General features: G+C 45.8%; 3 protein-coding genes across 4 annotated transcripts; 1 reads left to right on the top strand and 2 right to left on the bottom strand.

Moving 5' to 3' along the window:
- Nucleotides 1-378: 378 nt before the first annotated feature.
- Nucleotides 379-5129, bottom strand: LOC119153221 (surfeit locus protein 1). 2 transcript variants are annotated; one of them, XM_037399358.1, is made up of 9 exons: nt 4952-5129; nt 4183-4264; nt 3932-4059; nt 3506-3588; nt 2565-2756; nt 2196-2268; nt 1670-1832; nt 1141-1222; nt 379-898 (listed from the first exon to the last, which is right to left on the bottom strand). In XM_037399358.1, exons 1-9 carry the CDS (start codon nt 5015-5017, stop codon nt 832-834), a joined length of 936 nt encoding a protein of 311 aa, XP_037255255.1. In that variant the 5' UTR covers nt 5018-5129; the 3' UTR covers nt 379-831. The 2 variants fall into 2 exon arrangements, with proteins under 2 accessions (XP_037255255.1, XP_037255256.1); XM_037399359.1 differs by lacking the exon at nt 1141-1222.
- A 31-nt stretch (nt 5130-5160) lies between these two features.
- On the top strand, nt 5161-8302 carry SURF2 (surfeit 2). Its single transcript, XM_037399360.1, has 6 exons — nt 5161-5294; nt 5633-5787; nt 6007-6110; nt 6556-6747; nt 7256-7422; nt 8199-8302. The coding sequence occupies exons 1-6, from the start codon at nt 5187-5189 to the stop codon at nt 8283-8285; spliced, it is 813 nt and encodes a 270-aa protein (XP_037255257.1). The 5' UTR covers nt 5161-5186; the 3' UTR covers nt 8286-8302.
- Nucleotides 8303-10640: 2338 nt separating this feature from the next.
- On the bottom strand, nt 10641-22527 carry SURF4 (surfeit 4). The gene is made up of 6 exons (XM_037400551.1): nt 22332-22527; nt 14639-14825; nt 13416-13492; nt 12767-12810; nt 11680-11866; nt 10641-11449 (listed from the first exon to the last, which is right to left on the bottom strand). Exons 1-6 carry the CDS (start codon nt 22377-22379, stop codon nt 11183-11185), a joined length of 810 nt encoding a protein of 269 aa, XP_037256448.1. The 5' UTR covers nt 22380-22527; the 3' UTR covers nt 10641-11182.
- Nucleotides 22528-22532: the final 5 nt, after the last annotated feature.

Below are 22532 nucleotides of genomic sequence, written 5' to 3'. Positions count from 1 at the left end.
ACGACCAGTCCTATGTAGTAATTCCTCTCCTTTGACCACAGCACATGCTCTGTGATCATGAAGTTGAATGGGCTCAGCTAGTTGTGGCTGTTAAGCCTAGCTTGCTTATGCAAATCTTGGTTGGAAATGGCTCTGCATCTCCATTATGAGTACTTAATCCAGCTTCTGTTCTTACCTGACCCACTGACTTGGTCTCGCAGCATTGTGGGAGGCTACCAGGCTTGACAAGGCTCCAGCTGAGGTAGCTACTGCTTGTTTTTGCTAGCCCTTGTCATGCTCTTCCAAGCCACAGGTGGCCTTATCCAGCTTGACTCTAGTATCCCCAGTAACCTTGAGCTCAGCTCTGTCACTATTAAGATGCAAGATGCACAATGCAAGTCACAAGCAGGCACAAATAGGCCCTCTTTATTCTGATGCAACTGCTGTGAACCACTCCTGACTTCAGGAATGACTACTCAGTGCAAAGAAACTGATTCATGAAATCCCTTGCTCTCTTTTGGAAAATACAGCAGTGGAGAAGATAAAATGTAGCTTACTACCAACCACAACAGAAAAATGGATCCTTGAAATAATTGCATAATTCAGTTTTGCTACAAGTTTCAACTGCCACAGTTTTGAAGTTCAATGCTTCCAAGCTGCAGCCAAATCACACTGGTATGTGTTCAGTCTGCATCCGTTGCTTAAAGTCTTGTGTGCAGTTGGGTAGCTGCTGCATGTTGACTGAACATGTTGCTCTGAAACTGGGTGCTTCAGTTATTCAGGACTGATCAGACTGCTGTCTTTATAGAAGTCTGCTCTTGACTGCAGTACAAAACAAATCAGTCCTTTACCTCACAGAGGTAACTTTTGTATAAATTTTCTGTACCACAAGAATGAAGTTGCAGCACATAAGCCATACCTATAAAAGAAAAGCAAAGCACATGTTCACACCTTTTCAAGATAGACCAGACCTCCCTACTTCAGCTGCAGCGCAATAATTATTTCAAATAGCCTTGCCAGTGTTACTTAGGTTAAAACTTAAGGATGTTGTAGCTTGGGAGCTCATCCAGCCTCACTGATGCAGGAGCAAGAATGCCAGGCAAAGCTTTACATTCAAAAGAAACAGATGGAAGGCCAGTCAGTGCTGTCTGCACAACCTACCAGGTGATGACGTACTGCATGTGCTCGTTTCTCAGGCTCACTCTTGTCTGGCCTCCGATGGGCCCCCCAGGGACTGTGCTTCCTATAGGTATGACACAGGGCACAAGTTAAATCTTTAGTCTGTACTATGCAGAGCTGCCCTTGCTGTGAGAAACGGGATGAAGGTAGTAAGCCCTGTGGATGCCCTACTCCTCAGGTAGCAGTGTTCCCAAGTTACCAGCAAAGCCAGAACTGTGGGGCAGGCAGCCCTACAGCAAGTGACTGGTTGTGCTCAGGGCAGGGAACACCGCCTGCATCTCTTCTGAGCATGCTACTGTCCCCCAGCACGGACTGCCTACCACCTTCACAACAGCAGACCTAGAAGAGAAAGGTGCGATATCTTGTTGGACTTCACAATTGCAAAGGTTTTTTTCCAGCCTGAATGATTCTACGATTCTACCTTTCCAAGTGCCCAGGGGAAGTAACTAACTGAACGGAAAGGGGGATTTATCATAAATTGGACATGGGGTTGGGTTCCTCTGTGACTTACTGAAATCTGCATCGATAAAGATGGGCTCAGCGCCGGTCACCTTTGCCATAGCCTCCAGGTCACGGTAGTGCCAGCGGTTTTTCTCGATGTTATTTTCAGGCACAAAAGGTCTCCGGGTTTCCGATAACCTCACCACCCCAGTGAGGTCAATTTCATCTTCAATCTGAAAGGCAGAGGAGAAAAAAAACATCTTTCAAGGTTCATTTTCTATTCAGGCATATCTGGTCCTGGCAGAAAAATACAGCACTTGCAGAGTCTTATTATAAATCAACTGGTCATGCCCTGCACCGGGGCGGTGCTGTTAACAGCAGGGGGAAAAAATCAAGAACAGCTCCTTGTTTGTAAAAAATATTATTTACTTAACAAGAAGGTGGGAAGAAAAGATTTGCCTTCTTTGAAAAGTGCAATGGCTATTTAAGTAACCTCCCATGATGCTGACCATGGCTACTGCCTGTCTGGGTCAGTGGTGCCTCTGGGGAATCAAAGGGCAGAAGGTAAGATGCAGCATTGCCTGGGTCCCCCTTACCTGTCCCTTCAGCCTGGTCTCCGGCTTCAGTTTCTTTTTGGGCACAAATCCTCGGTTGACTAAAATTGTGACCCTAGGGTTACATAAAGAAGTATGGCTCATCAGTGAAAGGAAATTTATTCCTGCTGCTGCCTAGGATTAAGTACCAAAGAAAGAAGCAACTCACGTTTGGTGCCACTTTTTTTGTCATCTGAGTGCACGTTATATGGAATTAAAATACAATTTCGAATCAAGCCTCCATGACCTAACAGACTGTGAGATATGCCTTTTAAGGCAGAGGGAGTGATTTACATAAACCCAACTACCACGATTCAGCTTTTCAAAACCAAAGCAAGTTGTTCACATGAACCGTGACTGTCATTAACTTACCCTAGTTCTGTGCAGTAGAAAGGAGTAATGACATTTGCTCCGTTTTCCGGGTGAGATGTCAGCCGCCCAGCTTCCCTGGCTTCTCGCTCAGGGTCCACAAGTGACCGTGGCAAAATATAGAGCTCCTTGGAGTGGTCAAAATGCCCTCGGACCTTTACAGGTCTGTACTCCAACTCCTTCAATTCCATGGGGCTGCATGGAACAAGACCAAAACAAAATCATGGCTGCAACAGGGAAATCAAATTAGGGGATTTTATGGTGGGATTCTCCTTTTCCCTAATGGTTCACTCCAGACCCAGCTGGCTTAATATTTTATTACTATTACAGTGAACCAAATTAAGATGTTCATGAGTATCGAGAGAGCAGGTTTTTTACACTTCTTGCCACCTCAATGGCACACACAGCTGATCAGCAGGTGGATACGCTGCCTGCGCATCCAACCAATGTGGAGCATTTCCTTTCCATCCCATGAAATCAAACAACTGAACTGCTGATGAGTTGTGCCATGTGGCCAAGTGACCTTAAAAATCTCTCTCATATCTGACACAACTGCTCCACACTTGGGGCAGGGACTGCTGTTGATCCAAGACTCCCTGTTACAGGAATAATTCCTCTGGGACATCACAGACACCAGCTACCAATCCTCCTTCTCCAGGAGGAATACATATGGTATAAATTACACATCACATTCTCCTAAGAGATTCATCCTTTTTACATGCATTTAGAGTATCCCATAGGGAAGCATTCACTTATTCTTTTACTAAAAATAAGAAAACTAACAGGATGTCTATCCTAAATCTGCTTGCACATCCTGATTCCCATTGCATTCCTTCATTTTCACAGTTTAGTTTAGCATAAGTTCACTAGCACATGAACCATGTATAATATCCCCAGCACATTGTCAGTGCTCTGTAGATAATAAACTATCGCAGCTTCCTTACTCTAAGGTCAGAGGGATGGGCTCTGATGTAATTCTTGATGCCAGTTGCGCAATCAAATCTAATTTCCACTTTCGTCGCTGAACCTGAAAGCACACAAATGCAAGAGTAATTCCTCATGGTAGAACAGAGAAATGTAATAAACCCAGCAAGTCTCGAAATCTTTGTCATAAGTTTCTAAGAAGACCTGGCCTAAAACAGGGTAATCGGAGATATGAAAATGGAGGCTACTGACTGTGAGGAAATATTTATATTGAAATAGAAGTGCCCTTTAAAGGCTTACAAATGGACACTTGGAAAACAGAAATGTAAAATAACAGCAAATCTTTACCCTGCATGTGATTTGAACTAGATTGAACAGCCAGTGATAGAAAAACCTGACAGCCTTCAAATGCTCATCTCTTTAAACAATGAAATATTTATTTGTACCTGCCATGTGCCGAGACAGAATGTGGTCAGAGGCACCAGGAAAAGGCCCCATTTGAGCAGGATGTCCTCTCCAGATGTGTCAGCAGCTGTTGTAGAACTCCGTGGTCTGCAGAACCTCAAACAAACATCTAGAGAAAAACAGAATGAGGAACAGGATTTGTACAGGTCAGGAGAAGCCAAATTCCTGCAGAAAATGTCACCTCTTGGTATAAGGTTGAAACAGGGAAAAAGCCAAACAAATCTTTTCTTACCTTTAGTCTGCTGGACCAGACCAGAACCTGCTTTAGTTAGGGGATGTCCAAAAAACGTTCTTCTGATCAAGCAATGTGATACCTGCATGAAATAAGAAAGATTTGTAAAATTTGTATCTAAATGGTATCAATTGCCCCAATGATTGCACAAAAGTTTATTTACCCAATGATTTAAGTCTCATCCGAGCAACTGCCTGTGAAACACTATGGGTTAGGTTATAATTTAAAAAAAACATATCAAATTCCTGCTACAGAGCTGACTATAGGGCAGCAAATGACCTTTCTGTTTCCCTCCATGCCACCAGCAAACATACACACCGTCTTAACCTGTTCTTGAAAGAAACAGCTGAGCACCTGCCCACCTGCTTCCTCCCCTTCCCGCCACGCTGGCGCCGCACACGGACCGCGTTACAGCCTTTGCGCCTCCGATTCTGCTCACTTTCCGCCCCGCGCAGCGAAACCGCTGCCCACACCGCGGCACTGGGGGCACCGACCCACGGCGGCCAGAGCCCGGCCGGGCGCACGGGCGACGGCGGGGACGGGCCCCGGGCAAGATCGGGGCCTCAACAAGGGCCCAGGCCCGCTCCCCTCAGCCCGGGCCCGCTCCCCTCAGGCCTCCCCCGGCCGGGCCCTGCTCCCCTCAGCCCTCACTCGGGGTAGACCCCGCTCCCCTCTCCCTTCACCCGGGCCCGGCTGCTCTCCCGCTCCCCTCTCCCGGCCCGGTCCCGCTCCCCTCTCCCCCCTCTCGGCCCGGTCCCGCTCCCCTCACCCGGCCCCGGTGCTCCCGTAGCAGACGCGGCCCCGCGCGCAGCAGCAGCAGCCTCCCCGTCGCCATGGCAACGCCGCCACCGTTCCCCGCGCCGCCACCGCGTCCGGCCCAGACAGTCCCGGCGCGGGCAGGCGGGCGGGCCCCTCTCTAGCCGCCCCTCTCTATGGTGCCGGCTGCTCCCCGGCGAGGCTGGCACCGGAAGGGGAGGTGAGCTCCGCTCTGGCGGCGCCTCTCTATGGCGGGGCTGGCGCCTGGCGGCGGCGCGGCCATGGCTGCAGTACCCGAGAAGGAGCGGCTCTTCCTGCGGCAGCACCCGCTCCTTAGCCTCGCGGAGCCGGGCAAGGTGAGGCTGGAGCCGGCCCGTGTGGGGCGGAGGGGCACCATGAGGGTCGGGGCCGCCCCCGGAGGGGGGACTGGGGCCGCCTCCCTGAGGGGTTCGTGAGGGAAGGCCGGGGCCGGGACTCCGGAGGGGGCCGTCGCGGGCGACGAGACCGGTTGGCAGCGGGCCGGGAAAGTTCTCCGGCAGGTGGGCTCAGCCCCAGTGAGGTCCCTGGCCCGGAGGCTTTTCTCCCGCTGTAGAAGTCGGAGGAAGGCGCTGGTGGGAGCCTGAGGCCTCCCCTGCCCTCCCCAGCTCTGTGGTAGCCCCCTGGCCTTCCCTGACCAGCTACTGTTTTTCTTCAGGTGAGATGCAGGCTGACAGGCCATGAGATGCCATGTCGACTGTCGGAGCTGCAGGCTTATACTAATGGCAAGAAGTATCAGCGGCTGGTAAAGACTGCCAGAGAGTTCGACTATGGCAAGTTTGAGCCCCACATAGTGCCCAGCACAAAGAATCTGTAGGTATTCTTCCTTCTGTGCATTATGCTTTACACTTTGTTCAATCTTAGACATAAAGTGGTTGAGCTTTGCAAAGTTCTTGAGTCTTTATGGGTTTTGGGAGATGGGGAAAGTCTTTATAAAGTATCAACTTTGAGCACAGTGCTTGTAAGTGAAAAGTTATTAAGTAATCGCATACTTAAACCCTGTTGCTGGCTCTTTCTTCCTGTGTCTGTCAGACACCAGCTGTTTTGCAAGCTCACTCTCAGACACATCAACAAGTTTCCAGAGCACGTGCTGCGTCATGTCCAAGGGAAGCGCTATCAGAAGGCCCTAAAAAGATGTAAGTAGCTTTTCTGAAGATATAACCAGACAACTTTTTTCCCTACGCTGCTGAGATTCCAGTAGATCTGTGTGAAGGGATCAGTTTTCCTTAGATTGACAGTAATGTACAGCTGTTGCTGTGTGTGCCCCTCAGCTAGGAAGGAGGATCCCAGATGTAGGGAGCAGTCACCTTCCAGCAAATACCTTGGAACACCCTGACTTGAGAGGAGCAGTTCTGAAACTTCCCCAGAGAGGGTGGTTCACATGTCCAGCACAGCCTCTGTGTTAACATCTTTCCTGTCTGTCATGGACTATAGTGTCGCTGTGGATTCCATGAATGTATGTTAGAGTTGGAGCTTGGCATACCTCTGAGTTGCATTTAATGTAAGCTAGAGTTGGGTACTAAAAGGACATGGGTGACTGGGCAGCCTCACTAAGTGCTGCCCAACGCTTTGCACTGTTAGACGAGGAGTGCCAGAAGGAAGGAGTGGAGTACGTCCCTGCCTGCTTGCGACAGAAGAAGCAGCAGATGCAGCACCCTGATGACCAAATGAATGGGAGCAGGCAGCCTTACAGAAAAGAGGAATTCTGGGAGCCGAAGTCCAGCGACGAGGGTGGAGAGGAGACAGATGACAGCATGAGTGACCTGTATCCACGTAAGAACATTGGTATCCTTTATGTCCTGAAGGGAATTTGTCGGCTAATTTTCTCCCAGTTTCTTTATAATGCTCATGTTGCTGAAGGCACGTGACTTCCATCCGGTTTGGGGTTCTTGGGTTTTGAAAAAGCTTATCACCACCAAGTAAGAAATAGCAGTTATCACTAAGTAATAACCAGAGTTGGATCACATAAAGTGTGAGGGGGAGGGATACAAGATGCACTGCGCTGGGATTTGCTGCTTTGTTTCTCAGCAAGTCCTTGAGTCTGACAGGTTGGCTTACAGGCGGAGGCGCTGCCTTGCCAGAACGGGCTAGTGAGAGCACCGGGCAGATTAAAACACCACCGTGTTTATTTCCCCGAGTATTTCGGTAGTGACACACAGATGCTTGCTGACTGGAAGCAGCCTGGCAAATCACCTTCCAAAATGCCCTCAAAGTAAAGGTAGGGGGAGGCAGAACCTGTGTGCACAGGGAGCTGATTTTGAGCTACATCTTTGTGTTTTAGCTGCACTCTTCCCAGAAAAAAGCCCAGCAGCTCCACAAACCACAAAAGGCAGCGATGACTTTGCAACAGACAGCGAGGATGATGGGACCAAGCAGAATGGTGAGGTGAACAGAAAGGATGGTGGAAGAACACGTGTCAGCAGAGCAGTTGGCAACAAAAGAGGAAAGGTGGGAGTCACTGCAGCAGCAGGGGAGCATGGAGCTGGGATCCCCTCCCGTAGGTGTTTGTCTGATCTATTACTGTCTGAGAACCAGCAGAAGGTGCAAAGCTGCTCAGAACAGACTTTCCCCGTGTGCCAGCCAGACTCGCATCCTGAGGCATGAATTACTACCAGTAAATGTTATCCTGTCCACAGTAACTAGGGATGTTCCTGCCTGTATAAAGAGCTCATCTTTGACAGGATCCTGCTGCACGCTGTCTTAACAGGGAGAGTGAAGCGTGTCTTGTGGGTTCTGTAACCTTCCTCCCCAGACACGCAAACACAAGTTAAACCCTTTTGAAGTCACAGGGTCAATCCAGAGCCTTTTTCTGCCTCTTTTGAGGAGCTGGCCAGGTCCTGCCTTATGGGACACACCTCGGTCCTTCTCAGTGTGGGAAGCAGGCAGATGTTAGATCCATAAAGATGGATAAACCTTTCACACTCTCGGGCAGCCCCTGAGGAAGGTGCTGGACCCTTTGTAACCATATCAAACTGGGAAGTTAAGACTGGATGAAGTTTAGGTTTGTTGCTGCAGGGAGGCTGTCACCGTTCGTATCGAATGAAACCCTCGTCACTGAGAAAATGCCAACTTCCAGGGCAGGGCAAGGAAAGATCCTGGCTGGCTCTGTGCTTGTTCTGTCTCTGGTGATAAAGGAGACCACACTGTTTCTCTTTTAAGCTTTCTTAGGCCAGGCTGGATTTGGGTTTTAGGAATAAGCTGATTTAACCTTTTTTCCTCTACAGAAACAGTCAGGCCCTTTACAGAAGAAATTCAAGAGTCATCATCATCAAAACCCCAAGAACTTAAAGAAAGCAACCAACGGCAAATAAATTTTATGATAAACACACAGCCTGAAGCCTGTTGTATAACAATGCTAGCAGGTGCATGAGACAAAGTGTTTGCCCATTCTAGTTAACTGTTACTGGGGAGGGGAATAGTGGGGTGGAATTAACTGGTATTTGAACAGCCTTAAGCCACCCCCCCCCACCCCCCCCCAGGGAAGGACGACTGGTGCGGTCAGACCCCATTATGGAAAGAGGATTTTCAGAAGATGGGAGAGAAAGCCCAAGTCCACTAACCAGCATTTCCAGGTAGCCTATCTGCAGAGTGTCACCAGTCACACACGGCAAGTGGATACAAAGATGCCATTGTTTTATTTTGATTGTTTCCAAAAATCAAAACATTTTCAAACACAACTAAGGTACAAAATACAGCATAAAATGAGAATTTATACTTATTTATTTTTCCACATAGAGAGCAAAAATATATTCAGAATGAATTCCAGAACACTTTGCACAGCCAATTGATAGCTGACATCCTGCTTGTGAGAGCTTCTCAGCCATGGGGAGAGGTCACTGTATTTTTGGGAGATGCACAAATACAGCAGCGTATGTAGGAAACCAGAACCTTCTGCATCAGGACTCACAGTTAGTAAGTGCATACCGTGCTGCCTAGAAATACCTTGTAATGCCCTCACCTAGTGTGCCCCTTTATTACTGAAATACTTCTGCTGCAAGGGACAGTATTCAGTTCCTTTTCTTGGGGTATTTTGTTGGAAAGGGGACTTTATTTTCACAAACCAGTCAGTATTTCTGACTAGTCTGTCATCCAGCTCTTTAGTTAAGACAGGACACAAAGCTGAGAAAGCCAACTTAAAGCACTGCTTACAGGAGTTGTTTCTGTCATTCCATTTATAAATGCTACTGACATCAACAGCAGTTAAGGTATCTGAGAATGGTTGCCTTGATGTAGTCTAAAACCACTGTAAGACCTGCAGTGAAACTGAGAAAAAGCAGCCTGTGCTGTGTATGTGTAATGTAAAGGACAGTTTGGTTTGCTATGGAGAGACAGGCACAGTGAACACTGGAGATGGAAACTTCTCTTTCAAAACCTATTTAAAAAAGAACACCTTTTTCATGACCTGCCCTTAAATGCTGGCTTCCCCTCCCATCTACCCCCAAATACCAGTTAGTTTCCTTCAGCAGCACCACATCTTGCTATTACATAGGCTATTTTCCCCTGAAGATGATGAAATCACTATTTGTCATCAGTTCTTTCTGCCTAGTTTCATCTCCTAAAAAGCAACCGTTAAGCTGAACTGTCCAGGTTAGTGTCCTTACCAGGAGACCCTGGTAAATAGCTCCTGCTGGAGACATTCAGCTGAATTACTCCTTGAACAAACAGTTGAGCAGCTTTCTCAAGGGAGACAACAGTGCAAGGAATCAATGTCATGTAAGCAAGTTGGTAGGGCTCACACTTTCTAGAATTCTCATCTAGTGAAAGAGGTTCACCTAGTTGACTAGCAGAGGGCAAAATGCCGCCTCTGAGCAGCACTAAGCATGTTCATGGCACAGAGGTTGTGGCACCGAGAGCTGAAAACAGGACCTTCCTGTCTCCTCACCATCATGCTGAAGAGTTCTTCCCTCTGAACACACAAGTTACATCCCTGGCTGCTTGTTCACTGCACAGTGAATGCACTTGCATTCTTCAGCTATAACCATTTGCATACAGGGTTGAGAACCGGGGCTACGGCAGCACACCACTGACTTCCACATTCCTCCCTACACACCTCAGGTGCACCCCGAGATGGCAGACAGCAGGGGCTGCACTCGGGAGTTCAGCACCCCAGCTCTGCCGCTGTTCAGTCAGCTGGGACTTCTACAGCTGAGAGACAGACTGAAGTGAATCTAAGAAGCAAAGACTACAGATTAGAAGAGTGGCTGCTCTCATCTCGCATGTACTGAGTGCGGGGAAAAGGGGAGCTTCTGTAATTCTGAAGACACTTTCACCAATAACCTGCAATTCAGATATGGATTTGGGGCATATATGGATGGTAGCTGGTTAATAGCAGAAAGGAGCTTTTACTATGGAACCTGCAGCACAACCTGGCTCCCTTCTTGGGAATTCAGGAGGGACAACTGGGGAAAGAGTTGTTTTGGCACAGAATTTTCACAGGATCTAACATTATGTCTCTTGAGGAGTATCTCCCCAACTTCCTTCTTTAAGTCTGATTAGCAATACAGGATTCCCAATTAGCAATACAGGATTCTCCCTTGTTCCCCTCAAGAGCAGGCCTGGGACATGTTAGAAAACCCTCTCCCTTTCCTTACTTAGAGGGAGGTACAACTACTTTCAGGCTTTTCTTTTTGCTTTCTGTTTGGGGGCAGGAAAGACCTCCCCTGCTGTTAAACAAAAATATAGTTACAGGTCTCTGAGCAGCAAAATAACAGTGATTTTTTGGGGTTTTTTTTTTTGGATGCTGCTTTCCACCTTTATAAGCAATGCTATAACCAGTAATGGAACTCCTTATGCACAAAACTGTTTCGATGAGGGCGAGAAAGGGGATCCACTTTTTCAGTTATAGCTAGAACCCAACAGCACATTGAATGATACAGCTGTATCTGCTCACAGTATTTCAAATTTTAAAACATTGCTGACATTAAAACCAGCAACTGTTCTACTGCAACTCACTGAAGCATCAGCAAAATGCAGGTTCCTTGGGTTAGTTCCAAATCTAGGAAGTTAGAATAAGCCTAGGCAACATTCCTTGAAGAAATAGGATTTTATCTATTATATTACTGGTGCCACTGTAAATCAAATTCAAAACATCTGTGCCTTTAATAGGAAGGGGACATGTATGTGTAAAATGCTGGCAGTTTTTGTTGAATCCATAGAGAATCAGTTCTGGACTTAGTATTTTATGTCCCAAGAAGTGTTGCTATTCCTGTTACCACTCTTTTTTCTTCTCATCCATGGAGACTCCACCAGGACCCAGTGCAACCACGAGGAGGAGACCTCCAATTACAGACATGGTCTGGAAGAAATCATATTTGAGGAAGTCGTGCATGGGCTTGTAGGCTGGGACGGTCCAGAAGGCATTGAAGTAGATGTTGATGCCAAAAAGCCAGATGACTAGAGTCAAGGCAGCCAGCTTAGTCTTGAAGCCAATTGCCACCAAGATAATCAGGGCTGTGCCCACAATGTTCTGCAGAATCTGCAAGGAAAAAAAACCATCAGCTTACACATTGTTCTTTAAGAGATACATAAACATAAGAACAGACACGGATAGTTCAACAGAACAGGTTGTCATGGCATAGATGATCTAATAACTTCCTAAACATTAATTCTACTAAAAGAGACTCACTGAGCAGGTCCTACAGCCAATCTAGGAGTTGGTACTCTATTCTAGTTCCTTAACTCACACTTTTATACTCAGATACTTACAGAAAAGAAGTTCATATCAAAATGTAGCAGTGTCATGAACATGAGGACCAGCAGCACACGGCCCCCCAGCTGCATATACTGCTTAGGAGAGCTTTCCCGCATGGTAGGAACACCAGCAAACATGCTCTTCCCCTCTGAGCGCGACTCAGCCAAAAGCAGCAGCAAGCCTCCCCCAAGGGCAAGATTCCTACAGAAAGGGGAACAAAAAAAAGCGCCATTTACTACAGTTGGCAGTGATCTATAGATTTTAAGTCTCATCTGACAATTTAAACTCAGTAAGAATCTGCATGCTAGTGAGGAGTGACCTACTCTGCACATCTGCATTAGGCTTCACAGCTGAAACAGTAGTGTTGTACACAAAATTTCCACAAGCCTGTCCAGACACATACAGCCTGCCAGGGAAGCCCAGCACTCACAGCTCAGGCAAAGTTGCTTAGCATCTGTTACAGCATGAATTTAATCATGTTGAAGTTACTCTGTACCTCAGGTTTAGCCACACATGCCAAAGTAGTTCAGAAGTTGCTTTGAGGAAACAGAACAGCAGTACTGCTAAAGAGGTTACAAATTTCCAGGGCTGTAGTAAGCCCAGAACGCAGTTTTTGTGCTGCCCCCCACCCTCCTCTCAGAGAAGAGTGGTAAAAAGGTAATAGCTAGGACTTGACAAGAAAGCTCATGTTTAAGAACCCTTTCTTCTACTTAGAGAAGATGTTAGAGATCTAAAATCCCAGAAACCACTCTAGTATCTGCATGCTTTAGTTTTCTTGGAAAATTGCTTCAGTCATGCATAAGCACAGTTGCTATTTAGGAAATAATAGCAAGCTCCCTGTCCAGTTTGGACAGTTTTGTGAGCTCTCAGCAAGGACATTAGTAACAGAAGCACTCAGATCCCAGTGGGTTGGGATTTGTCTTTCCCTTCCACAGACTCTACTCATTTTAAGTGCTGTCATTTCTTGTTTAACATAAATGTATAATTTGTAAAATCTTTCTAGTAAATACTATGTACAAAGATCATTTCCTCTGTCAGTAAGCAGCAGTGACAGCCAACAATTTTTGTTCCATTTTGATAAAAATTTTTGAGTAGGCATACCTCATCAAGAACTTCAGGTCCCATAGAATGCTGTATGCAATAGTCTAGGCGAAGAATAAAACAGGTTAAGACACCATGTAATTTCTGAATTTCTGTTATAATCTCAAGGCTGTACTATCCATAGTAGAATTATAAGTATGTTATACTGAACAAAACAAGGTAGGTTACATCAATGTGGTCCAGTGAGTCAGCGTAAAACAGGGAACAGAAGCCAGAATTCTGCTTTCACATTAGCCCCTGCAAAAATGCATTGGTTTTGGACAGGAAGGATGCTACTAGCTAGGATCCTTTGTGAGGAGGACAGCCCTTTCTAAAAGCTGTGTGCTGAAGGCCAAAGCAACTGCAAGTTCCACATTTGGCATGTTACTGACATACAGGTGACTTGCAAGTTACTTCTGCTAAATTGGTCAAGGTCAAGTATTGAATCGATGTCTCCAGCTGACTAATTGCAATTACAGCCAAGGATCTATTGGGCACATCAGAAGGACAGAAGCAGCAAAACAGTTCAATGCCATTGAGGACTGGCACTAGGCCAAGGTGGAGAAAAATTCCAGGGTTGCAAGTTGTATTTAAATATGTTGGTAGGACTGGGGCTAAGAGAAGATTTGAAAGATACAGTTTAGAAGGGCTGAAGACTTAAGCTTCCTACCTGTAATGCTATAATTCCAAACAGTCCAAAGCAGGCATATTGCACAAAGTTCCTACTCAGCACCAGGATACAGCCGCCTGAGTTGGGGAAATTGAACACAGTTACACTTCTGGCTTGCACAGGAAAAGATGCTGCAGGAATGCCAACTGGTTTTGAACTGAGCAGACCGATTTCTTTCAAATGTGCCACAAAGAACACCAGACAGGAAATTTTAATGGCACAAATCAGTTCAAGAACTTAGAAGTTTTAGTGCATTTTAAAATATCATTCCAGAAGTACCTTTTGTTTTATAAAGGGTAAGCACATGCTGAATGCAGTCCCCAACACAGGACTGTACAGCAGCTATCAGTGTTAAAGCATTAAAAGAAGTTAAAAAGAAACTCAACTAATTATGGATTTGCCTTTTTTTTTTTTTTTAATTGAGATAACTGTTAGGGCAAACACATTATATTCTTTTTCCTTGAAAGCTTTTGTTTTATATTCCTCCTCAAGTCTTCCATCACAAAGCACTGACAGCCTTTGCCACTTACATGAAGACTGGTAACTACATTAAGCTGACTACACAAAAATGAGACTAAATAAATATCCAAACCCAGACACAGGCCAAGAAATTGGCAGAAGAATCAAAAACAGTAGATCAGAGACAATATAAACAGAAAAGAATTTTACTCCTCTCCACTTCCGATGCCCCAAGGCAACCCTGCACACATGCAGAAGCTCCACTTCTGGGATTATTTTGATTCCTGGGCTTTGAAAGTCTCTGACACAAGCACTCTCTCAGGCTTAAGTGTACAACTGTAGGATAAGACTTGGCCATTGAGATTAATACCCATAAAAACAGGAGGCTGAGAAAGTCTTAACACTGCCCTATTTAAGAAAACATGAGTATTTCATTTAGAGAATTCAGGGGTGTGGTATGTGATTATAGATATAGGTACAGAACTGAAAACAGATTGTAGTAATGGATTCTTGGCATCTTGTGACTCAGAGGTAGTGTGTCACAATAAATTCTCTAAGACTACTTCCAAGATAGGCTGAAGTGAGTCAATTAAGAGTTCTTTTCATTCAGCCAATGTAGTACTATCCGTTCTAAGCTGTCAATGGCTATTAAGAAATCAGCAAGGCATCCTGTGCTCACACAATTCACAGTGCTTACATGAGCCAGGGTGGCAGACACACTGGAGTGCTCTGGCATCCACCGTAACAGCCTTAGAGCCACTTACTCAGCTGCCCGAAGAGATTTATGAACACAAAGATGGAGGCCAGGAAATAGCCACAGTTCCATGTGCCATCAATGTAATCCCTCTGTTCACTCCACTGGAACCACATGCGGATGCCATCCTCCAGGAAGGTGCTGATCAGGCACAGGCGGGCCACGTGGGGAAGGTACTGCTTCGTCACTCTCAGGAACTGCATGGGCAGACAGCATCGTTAGCAGGGAAGGAAGGCAAGGTGATACTCAAGGCATAACAGATCCATGCACTCTGCAGATTGAGGTCAACAGTTCTCATGCACACAGGGTCATCAACATCCAGAGAGAAACACATACTTGGGACTTGGATTTAATACAATTCTTCTCCACTCCAGTTTGGGAACACTTGGCGGCAGCGGGGGAAACCTGTTGCCATGCTCCATCCAAAGAGCATTTTAGACAAGGACTTGGAGAAAAGCATGATCCAGCAGCACCTTTCTATGTAACAGGAACTGTGTTTTGATGGAGCTCTTACCAGATGAGGGCTGACCTTGGGTTTAGTTTGTCTTCCTCAGGGTTTCATGTTACAGTTCAACTATCAGATAGCCAGGAGCTGAAAGGGCAATCCTCTCCCACCCACGTGCTCAGGCACTCAGCACCCTGTACCAAACTGATTGAGGGAGTCAGGCTGACAGAAGACTAACTCTGTACAAGCTAAAAAAAAAAATAAATTAATAAGCTTTCTGCCAAGCTAGTTCCCTCTAACAGCTCAGAAAGGCAACAGTGCAAAGCATGTGTACTTGTGTAGCAGCAGCAGCTATTAGATTAGCGTAGCTGTTGCACAGAGGAGGGTGCCGTTTCATGCAAGTACACGCAGTTTCTACTTCTATTAAACCCAGCATTCTCTGCAGAAAGAAAACAGGCGTTTACACCTACAGTTCAGTGTACTAGCTAAAAGGAAACTATATCACTGTGCAGCAGAGGCTGAGCTTTAGTTCTTGTGAATGCAAGATGTACCTGGTCCCACGTACCCCTCTACCCTGCCAGCCCAGTGGCGAGTTTGCTCTACAATTATAATAATTACAAGAAACAAACAGAATTGCCAAACAGTGTCTGGGCAAGCATGCTCTACAGGACTGCGAGGTGCAGAGGAAAACTTGCAGCCTCTGGATTATGACAAGTGCTTAACTGTCACCCAGTTTCCTGAACAGCACTGGTTCTTACTTAATGGAGACTTCCATGAGGATTTGGTTGTCACTCAGAATGCAAGCTGCCACTTGGCTGGCCCATTTCATGCACAGGCTCAGCTCAGCCAGATCACTAGAAGAACATATTTGGAGTCAGCATATGCTACTGTTTGAGTAAGTGCAATCCAGTAAGAAACAAATGTAAATTTAATCTAGAACTAACTACAAGATTATCCAGCAGCTTTGTACCTTCAGATGACAGGAGTAGTTTGGGCAGGTTGACACTTGTGAAAGCAAATGCCCATGCCACAAGCCCTCACGCAAAGCTGCCGGACTCCTCCTCCTAGTTCTAACGCAGGGATCTCTGTGGAGCCATTTAACAAAACCCCATTATCCCACAGTCTGACGTGTCAAACAGTTTATGCAATATTAGAATACTTCAAACCTGAAAAGTTGTGGGGGAGCCAACATGTGTACAGGCATCTTCCAGACCACATTGAACTGTATTATAAAAAATGGACAGAAAAGGCACACAAGCCTTTTATTTCATAATTCAGTATTTACATTGACTTCAGGTCAGACAATACAGCTGATTTGTTTCTTTTTGCGCAGAATCTTTTTGTAAAGTTCTGGCAGCGTTGCATACTTCCAGTGTATATGCAAGTGCAGAGAAAGGAGACTCAAGCCATTTCTGGAAGTTTATTCTTGCCACATTAATTAGTAAATACTAAAGACTCTTCCAAATCCTGTGCAAATGCCAAGCCTTGCTCACTGTGTAACTGAAGGTCATCACAAGAAAGGCAATTCATCAAACCTGCTTAATAGTCAGTTAAACAGCTAGTATCGGGACAAGCTACACTAGTTGTACTGCATGCATCCAGAGTCTAAGGGTCAGGACTCAAGTTAATCAAGGGCATTTTAAGTGCAGCTGTACTCTGACTCAGGGCTGCCACTTCAGGCTTTAAACCATAGAAATGATTGGATGAATGAGTCAGAAGAAAATTTGTGATCTTTGTCACCGAAAGAGACACACATCTTGGTTTACAGATCTCTCCTCTCCCAGATTTTACTGTGCATTTCAACAAACTTGCTGAGGAATACTAAGGATAAAGTTGTTTTGGAAATAGTACAAAGCCAAAAGTGGTTTGTAAACTAAGTTTGCCTTGTCAAGACAGAACAGGCAACTTTGGTCTAGAAGGGAATTAAACAGGACAACTGCTGGGCATCTTTAAGAAAAGGAAAAACACACTGCTGTGAAAAGGGGGGGGGGGGCAGGGAAAGCAAACAAGACAATATCTGCCTCTAGGCCTCATCTTTGTTGTTGTGAAGTGGGTCAACATGAACTGATCTAATCTTCCCCTTCCCTGAAACCAAACGACTGCCAACAGTCCAGGTGAAGAAGCCAAGAACACATTTAACGTTCACATGTTCTCATGGCATATAGAGGGAATTTAACGCTATCTGTTAAACATAAGTGTGTACATCCCATCAGCTTAAGCCATGTCAGAAAGAGTAAAGCCTGAGGCAGCTGCGGTGCTAAGCTTCCTTATCACGACACATGTCATCTTTGGACATCCATACCTCATGCAGCTGCATTTACTTTGCTACCACAACTTGAAACCTCTGTACGTGGCAAGCTTCAAGTAAACAGGCTTCAGAAACAGACTGTATGAACAAAAATCCAAACCAACAGAACAACTGGCCATGGAGATCCAGAGAGAAAGAAGAGAACAATTACATGGTAGTTATAGAAAGTAACAGACATCAAGGGAATTTCCAGTTACAGGATTTGGGTATAAATCAGCTAAGGAATTTAACTAAAGACAGTAAATTCTAAGAAACAGGAGATCTCCAGAAGCGGGACTAAACTAATAGTACCAGACATCCTGGGTTTGTCCCTACACATCACTAGCAACATGTGGCTCAACCACTGCAGCCTGAGACCACTTCCTATTTCCTTTATGATTCACACAGAAAAAAAGCAGCAAACATGGGAAAAACTGGTAGCTGCAGTTAATAAAATACCCAACTAAGACAGCGGGGTTGAAACACACACTCCACTGAGCACAACACATGTAAGCCAAATCAAAACTGTTGAGATTGATGGAGGTGGCAGCGTTAAACTCATGACATCAAGTAACTGGATGGCTTATTCTGCTGTGGGCTTTTCATCAACTGTTCTTAGCACATACTGTCTCCTTGCAAGAAGCAAAACATCTTGAGAAAAGACAACAAAACGCTGAAGTAAAACTATTTTAAAGAACAGCTGGTTCTGTGTTGGCAGCCAAGTCACTAGCACACTAGAGAGGCTTTGTGTTGCCACTTCCCCCTCTAACGGGATTAGAAAGGCAAAGATAAGATTTAAATGCTCCTCTCAGTTTAACAAGCAAAGATGCACAAGAACATCCAGGGATCCCTAAATCACATCTCTGCTCAAAACCTATTTTGAATATTTCAAGCCTCCTTTTGAAAACCACGAGCAGACCTGCCCCAAAACAGGTATTAAAGTGATTCTGTTTTGACTCTTACCATGCTTTCTAACAGTTCCAAATTCGTTAAAAATCCAGTCCATTTTGTTAAAGTGTATACACCATAGCATAATTACAGGTATTTTAAGACCAATACGCTGCCAGATGTTGGGAATTTTTGCTGTCATCTAGGTACATTCTGTCCAAGTAAACACCTTTGCTCTGTGTGTACATGTGTGTTCTTGGACCAGGGAAGTTATGAGCATGGTGATGGACAGCAGTCTGCTAATCTATGCAGAATGCCTTCTTGGGGGCTGCACACACATAATTATTATATCACACATAATTATTGTTAGTCTAGAGCTTCTGATAAAGGCATATTCCAAATATCTAGCTTTTATTCATTTCAGGGATTGCTTTGTTCTGGGAGGCCACAGACCTCTAGCAGCCTGGGACACCTGTGATCATCTCTGGAATAGTATGCTCAATCCTCTGGGTAGAAAAATCCTATTTCTTAAGATAGGAAAAACCCCCTATCACTTCCTTTCACCAGCCTGTATGTATCCACTTAAGGAGATCCCACCTAAAAAAAAAATCACAAGGGCTGCAACACCCATCACATTGGGCTAATCAATGTCTACAAGTTATCTGTGAAAACTGGGAACCAAGGCTTTCCCACTTATTTCAGAAGGCAAGAAGAGAGCTCTGACCCACTAGAACATTGCCAACCTTAATCAAGTTTTTAATTGCAGGAAGATTTCTCATGACAATGCTTTTCACTTCTGAAGCACGCTTTACACCATCCCTTTTCAAAAAGGCTATTTATTAATCAAATCGGTAAAATGGGATTTATAGTCATGTATTGCATTTTGCTATCACTCTTTATGGGAAGATTATTTCCCAGCCTTTCCAACTAGGTCATCTGGCTTATAATGATAAGGAATCAGCGCAGTGACATGACAAAGTTACAGAAAATGTTTCCAAATTCAGGTTTTTTAATATAACACACAAAAAAAGTTCAGACTAACAATGAAATGTTTTCTTCTCCCTTCCGTCTTCTGCAAAATAGGATACCAAGATGTTAGAACTAGCTGAACTAGTGCATCAGCATTTATGTTGGAAAATTAAATAAAACCCCCAGAGTCTGGATCTCCCTTACAGCCCTTTCACTGCAGTACAATGACTCAATAGTTTCCTTGCATGTTTGTCCATAACTTTTTTTTTTTAGAACAGCAGAAATACCAGGCACCCACATTCCTAAAGATTATTAAAGAAACTTGAAAAGTTGCTTGAAATCTGCTCCCTCTTACAGGGATTACAGAGGGGAGACAACCAGTTCTATAACCCCAAACAATCAGTACAGGTCCCAGACACAGCTATTTTCAGTACAATAATGTCAGCAGTACATTCTGACTGCACTGAAGGGCTTAGCATGTAATATTTTAACAAGACTGACTAAAAAAGGGCTTAATTTCCGAGCATGTAAATTATTTAATTAGTAACATTGAGCTGGTGCTCAAAGAACAAACCAGTCCATAAAGCCTGTAGTTGGGCATCATTTTGAACCAAGATCCTGATTTTCTTGCACTGTGTATCACCTAGATTTTAAGAACCCTTAATAGCTTTTCCCAGCCTCCCCAATATCTAGCAAATTGCCTTCTCTGAAATCAACAGGACCACCTCCCAACACCCACCAAGTAGCTGTCTCCTCCGCTGGCTGCGGACCTTGGAAACTGCTAAGAGCTCAGAGCAGAACTGCTCACCAGCCATACTGTGTGCCTGTGGGCTACAAACTCACAGTACAGCCAAGCTAAACTAACGGCCAGTTCTCATCACAAGTGATCCCACCACCAGCATTGGTGCTTACTTGACCTAAACAAGTGGATAACTGAACCAATAGAAAAAAATAAACTGCACTTTTTCCCTGCCAGTTCAGCTCTACAGTCCAGTGACAGAAGAGCACTCGTGTGAGGGAAAAGGGGAACGTAGCCTTGAGAGAAACAGGACAACCCCTTTCACTGACAGGGAGCTGTCAGGCAAGCTTAGCTGCCTTGTAAGACCATGCCTTCAGTGCACTAGTTCACCTCTGGATTAAGAGCCACTTGTTATTACAGAGTATCTTGGCACTCAAGGCATAATTTGCTAATTCAAAGGGAAATTACAGTATCTGAGAAAAGTTAAGCTTTAGTTCTTGAATTTAAGGAACAGATTACTCTTGCTTTTGTAAGAGACATTCAGGACTTACTGATAAGCCATGGAAGTAGCTGTAACATTTTCCCACAGGGCTTTTATGCTACAAAAATTAAGACTCATTAAGTCTTGAACACTAGTACAAGGAGTGGAGAAAGCAAGGCTATCACTGAGAATACATTCAGCTCCCAGAAGAGCCACTGTCCAGCCTCATGACCTCCACCTCCATTGAGGGGAGTTTCAACATCATTTCAGTCCAAATGTTCCAAGTATTTTTTTTTAATCCAAGATGAACTAACTAGCTTCTGTAATGCCAAGTGTTAACTTTGCAACATACACCCAGGATTATTGTTTAGTAAGTCTCTCCACTCCTACACTGGTGCGATACTGAGTTTTAGCAGCACACACAGTACTGAAAGTATCCCACTGAGCTACAAGGCAGCTATTTGGAGGCAGAATTATCAAAGGAGTTAGTTACTTGGAAAGCTGTAAAAATTGTTTTGCAATTTGATGGGTAAGTGTATGCAAACACTGCAAATTCTGCAGCTGAAGGAAAGACTCACCTTTAAATAGAATGTAGCCAAGCACAAATGAAGTTGTGCCATTTAAAACTCATTTTGGGAGGAAGCAAACTGCGTTTTAGCTGGACAAAAGAGCTTTCAGTAGTATGAAAAAAGGGGTGTTAAAGACATCTAGAAATAATCACACAGGAATAAACAGAGAAGTGTTATGAAAAGGTCAGAACAAGCTTGTAAGTTCTGGCAAGTAATTTGAACACTACAGTGATAGTTTACTTTCTCCAAAAGGAGAGGGCAAAGAGGATGACCAAGATGATGCGGACACCCCTTAAACTGAATACTCCACACACCGTAAGAAACTCTGTCTCCAAGACCAGTCTTCCATCTGGGGGTGGGGAGGAAGTATGGAACAGGTTTTCCCAGTGAAACTGGGCTCAAGACACAGAGGCAGCAGCACAGCCCCCTCAGAGCTGTGACGTGTTAGCGTGCACCACACAACTCACGCTGCTTCCATAGGCAGAGTTGAAGAACCAGGCAGAATCAGGTTTTCCAGAGAACTTGCTAAACGCGATTAGATGCCTCTTATTTTCAATTAGATGAATCACCATGACAGTGGAGATCTTTCTAACACCATCACTAGCAGATCAAAATGTTCCTGCTCTCACATATAATAAGAGATCACAAACTTTTATCTCACAGACAAATCTGTAAGGGCTTCCACCGAAGCAAATATAAAAAAAGATTACAAGACAACACCAGGTTGTTTGCCTTCCTTTTGCCCTAATTCTGAGCTCAGTACTACAATGCTGGCAAACCTCTTCCAGGTTGGGTTTCCAAGTGTCAGCCAAGGCTTCAATTTTTGCTTTCCTGTCACCACCACCTCACCCCGCTTTCCCACACCCTTTTACCCCCTATCTGCCAGCCAGACAGCTTTTGAGAAAGCGAGAGCAGCTCAGCCTCCTGCTCCCAGGGAGAAGCCCAGCTCCCAAGGAGAACTCCCCTGCCTCGCTGTACAGGCGGCTCAGGAGCAGACACGGGCCTCGCGTGAGGGCAGGGGGCAGCCGCTCCCACAGAAGCCCGGCCGCCGGGCCTGCGCTAGCCGCCCCCACGCCGCCGGGGAACCGAGCCCCCAGCCTCCCCTCAGAGCCGAATCGGCCCAGGAAGCCGCCAGCCTCCTCAGGGCCAGGCCCCGGGCCCGCGCCGCCGCCATCCCAATCTACCCCAGCGCAGCCCAGCTGGGCCCCTCAGGGCGGCGGCCATAACCCCCTCCTCAGGCGGAGCCCGCCGCGGCGCCCCCTCACACCCGGCCCCAGCGCACAAAGGCCACCCAGCCGGGGAAGGGCGAGCGGGCGGGCACCCACCTGATCCGCGAAGTCTTCAGCGGTGCTCATGATATCGTTCTGGCCCATGGCGGCAGGACGGGAGCGCTGCCGGCTGCTGCGCGCCTGGGGCCCGGCCTCACGCTCGGCTGAGGGCCGCGGGAAGGGCGGGCAGGCGGGAGGGAGCGCCGGGCCGGGCCGCGCCGCCGCTCGGCTGCTGCTGCCACGTAGGCCAGCCCTTAA

Source organism: Falco rusticolus, chromosome 9, assembly GCF_015220075.1.
Source record: "Falco rusticolus isolate bFalRus1 chromosome 9, bFalRus1.pri, whole genome shotgun sequence".
NCBI classification, from domain to species: Eukaryota; Metazoa; Chordata; class Aves; order Falconiformes; family Falconidae; genus Falco; species Falco rusticolus.
Note: the sequence above shows the minus strand (reverse complement) of the source record. Positions and strands in the feature narration are given on the sequence as shown.

Excerpts from the sequence above, each read along its gene's own strand:
- SURF4 (XM_037400551.1), bottom strand. The coding sequence starts at position 22,379 with ATGGGCCAGAACGATATCATGAGCACCGCTGAAGACTTCGCGGATCAG. Across the intron at positions 13,493-14,638 it reads AAATCTCTTCGGGCAGCTGA|GCGGCTGTATCCTGGTGCTG; the intron begins GTAAGTGGCTCT and ends TCCCCAACTCAG. Across the intron at positions 11,867-12,766 it reads GACCTGAAGTTCTTGATGAG|GAATCTTGCCCTTGGGGGAG; the intron begins GTATGCCTACTC and ends CCCTTTCTGTAG.
- SURF2 (XM_037399360.1), top strand. The coding sequence starts at position 5,187 with ATGGCGGGGCTGGCGCCTGGCGGCGGCGCGGCCATGGCTGCAGTACCC. Across the intron at positions 6,748-7,255 it reads CATGAGTGACCTGTATCCAC|CTGCACTCTTCCCAGAAAAA; the intron begins GTAAGAACATTG and ends TTTGTGTTTTAG. Across the intron at positions 7,423-8,198 it reads TTGGCAACAAAAGAGGAAAG|AAACAGTCAGGCCCTTTACA; the intron begins GTGGGAGTCACT and ends TTTCCTCTACAG.
- LOC119153221 (XM_037399358.1), bottom strand. The coding sequence starts at position 5,017 with ATGGCGACGGGGAGGCTGCTGCTGCTGCGCGCGGGGCCGCGTCTGCTA. Across the intron at positions 4,060-4,182 it reads TCTGGTCCAGCAGACTAAAG|ATGTTTGTTTGAGGTTCTGC; the intron begins GTAAGAAAAGAT and ends GTTTTTCTCTAG. Across the intron at positions 2,269-2,564 it reads TTCTACTGCACAGAACTAGG|GGTCACAATTTTAGTCAACC; the intron begins GTAAGTTAATGA and ends ATGTAACCCTAG.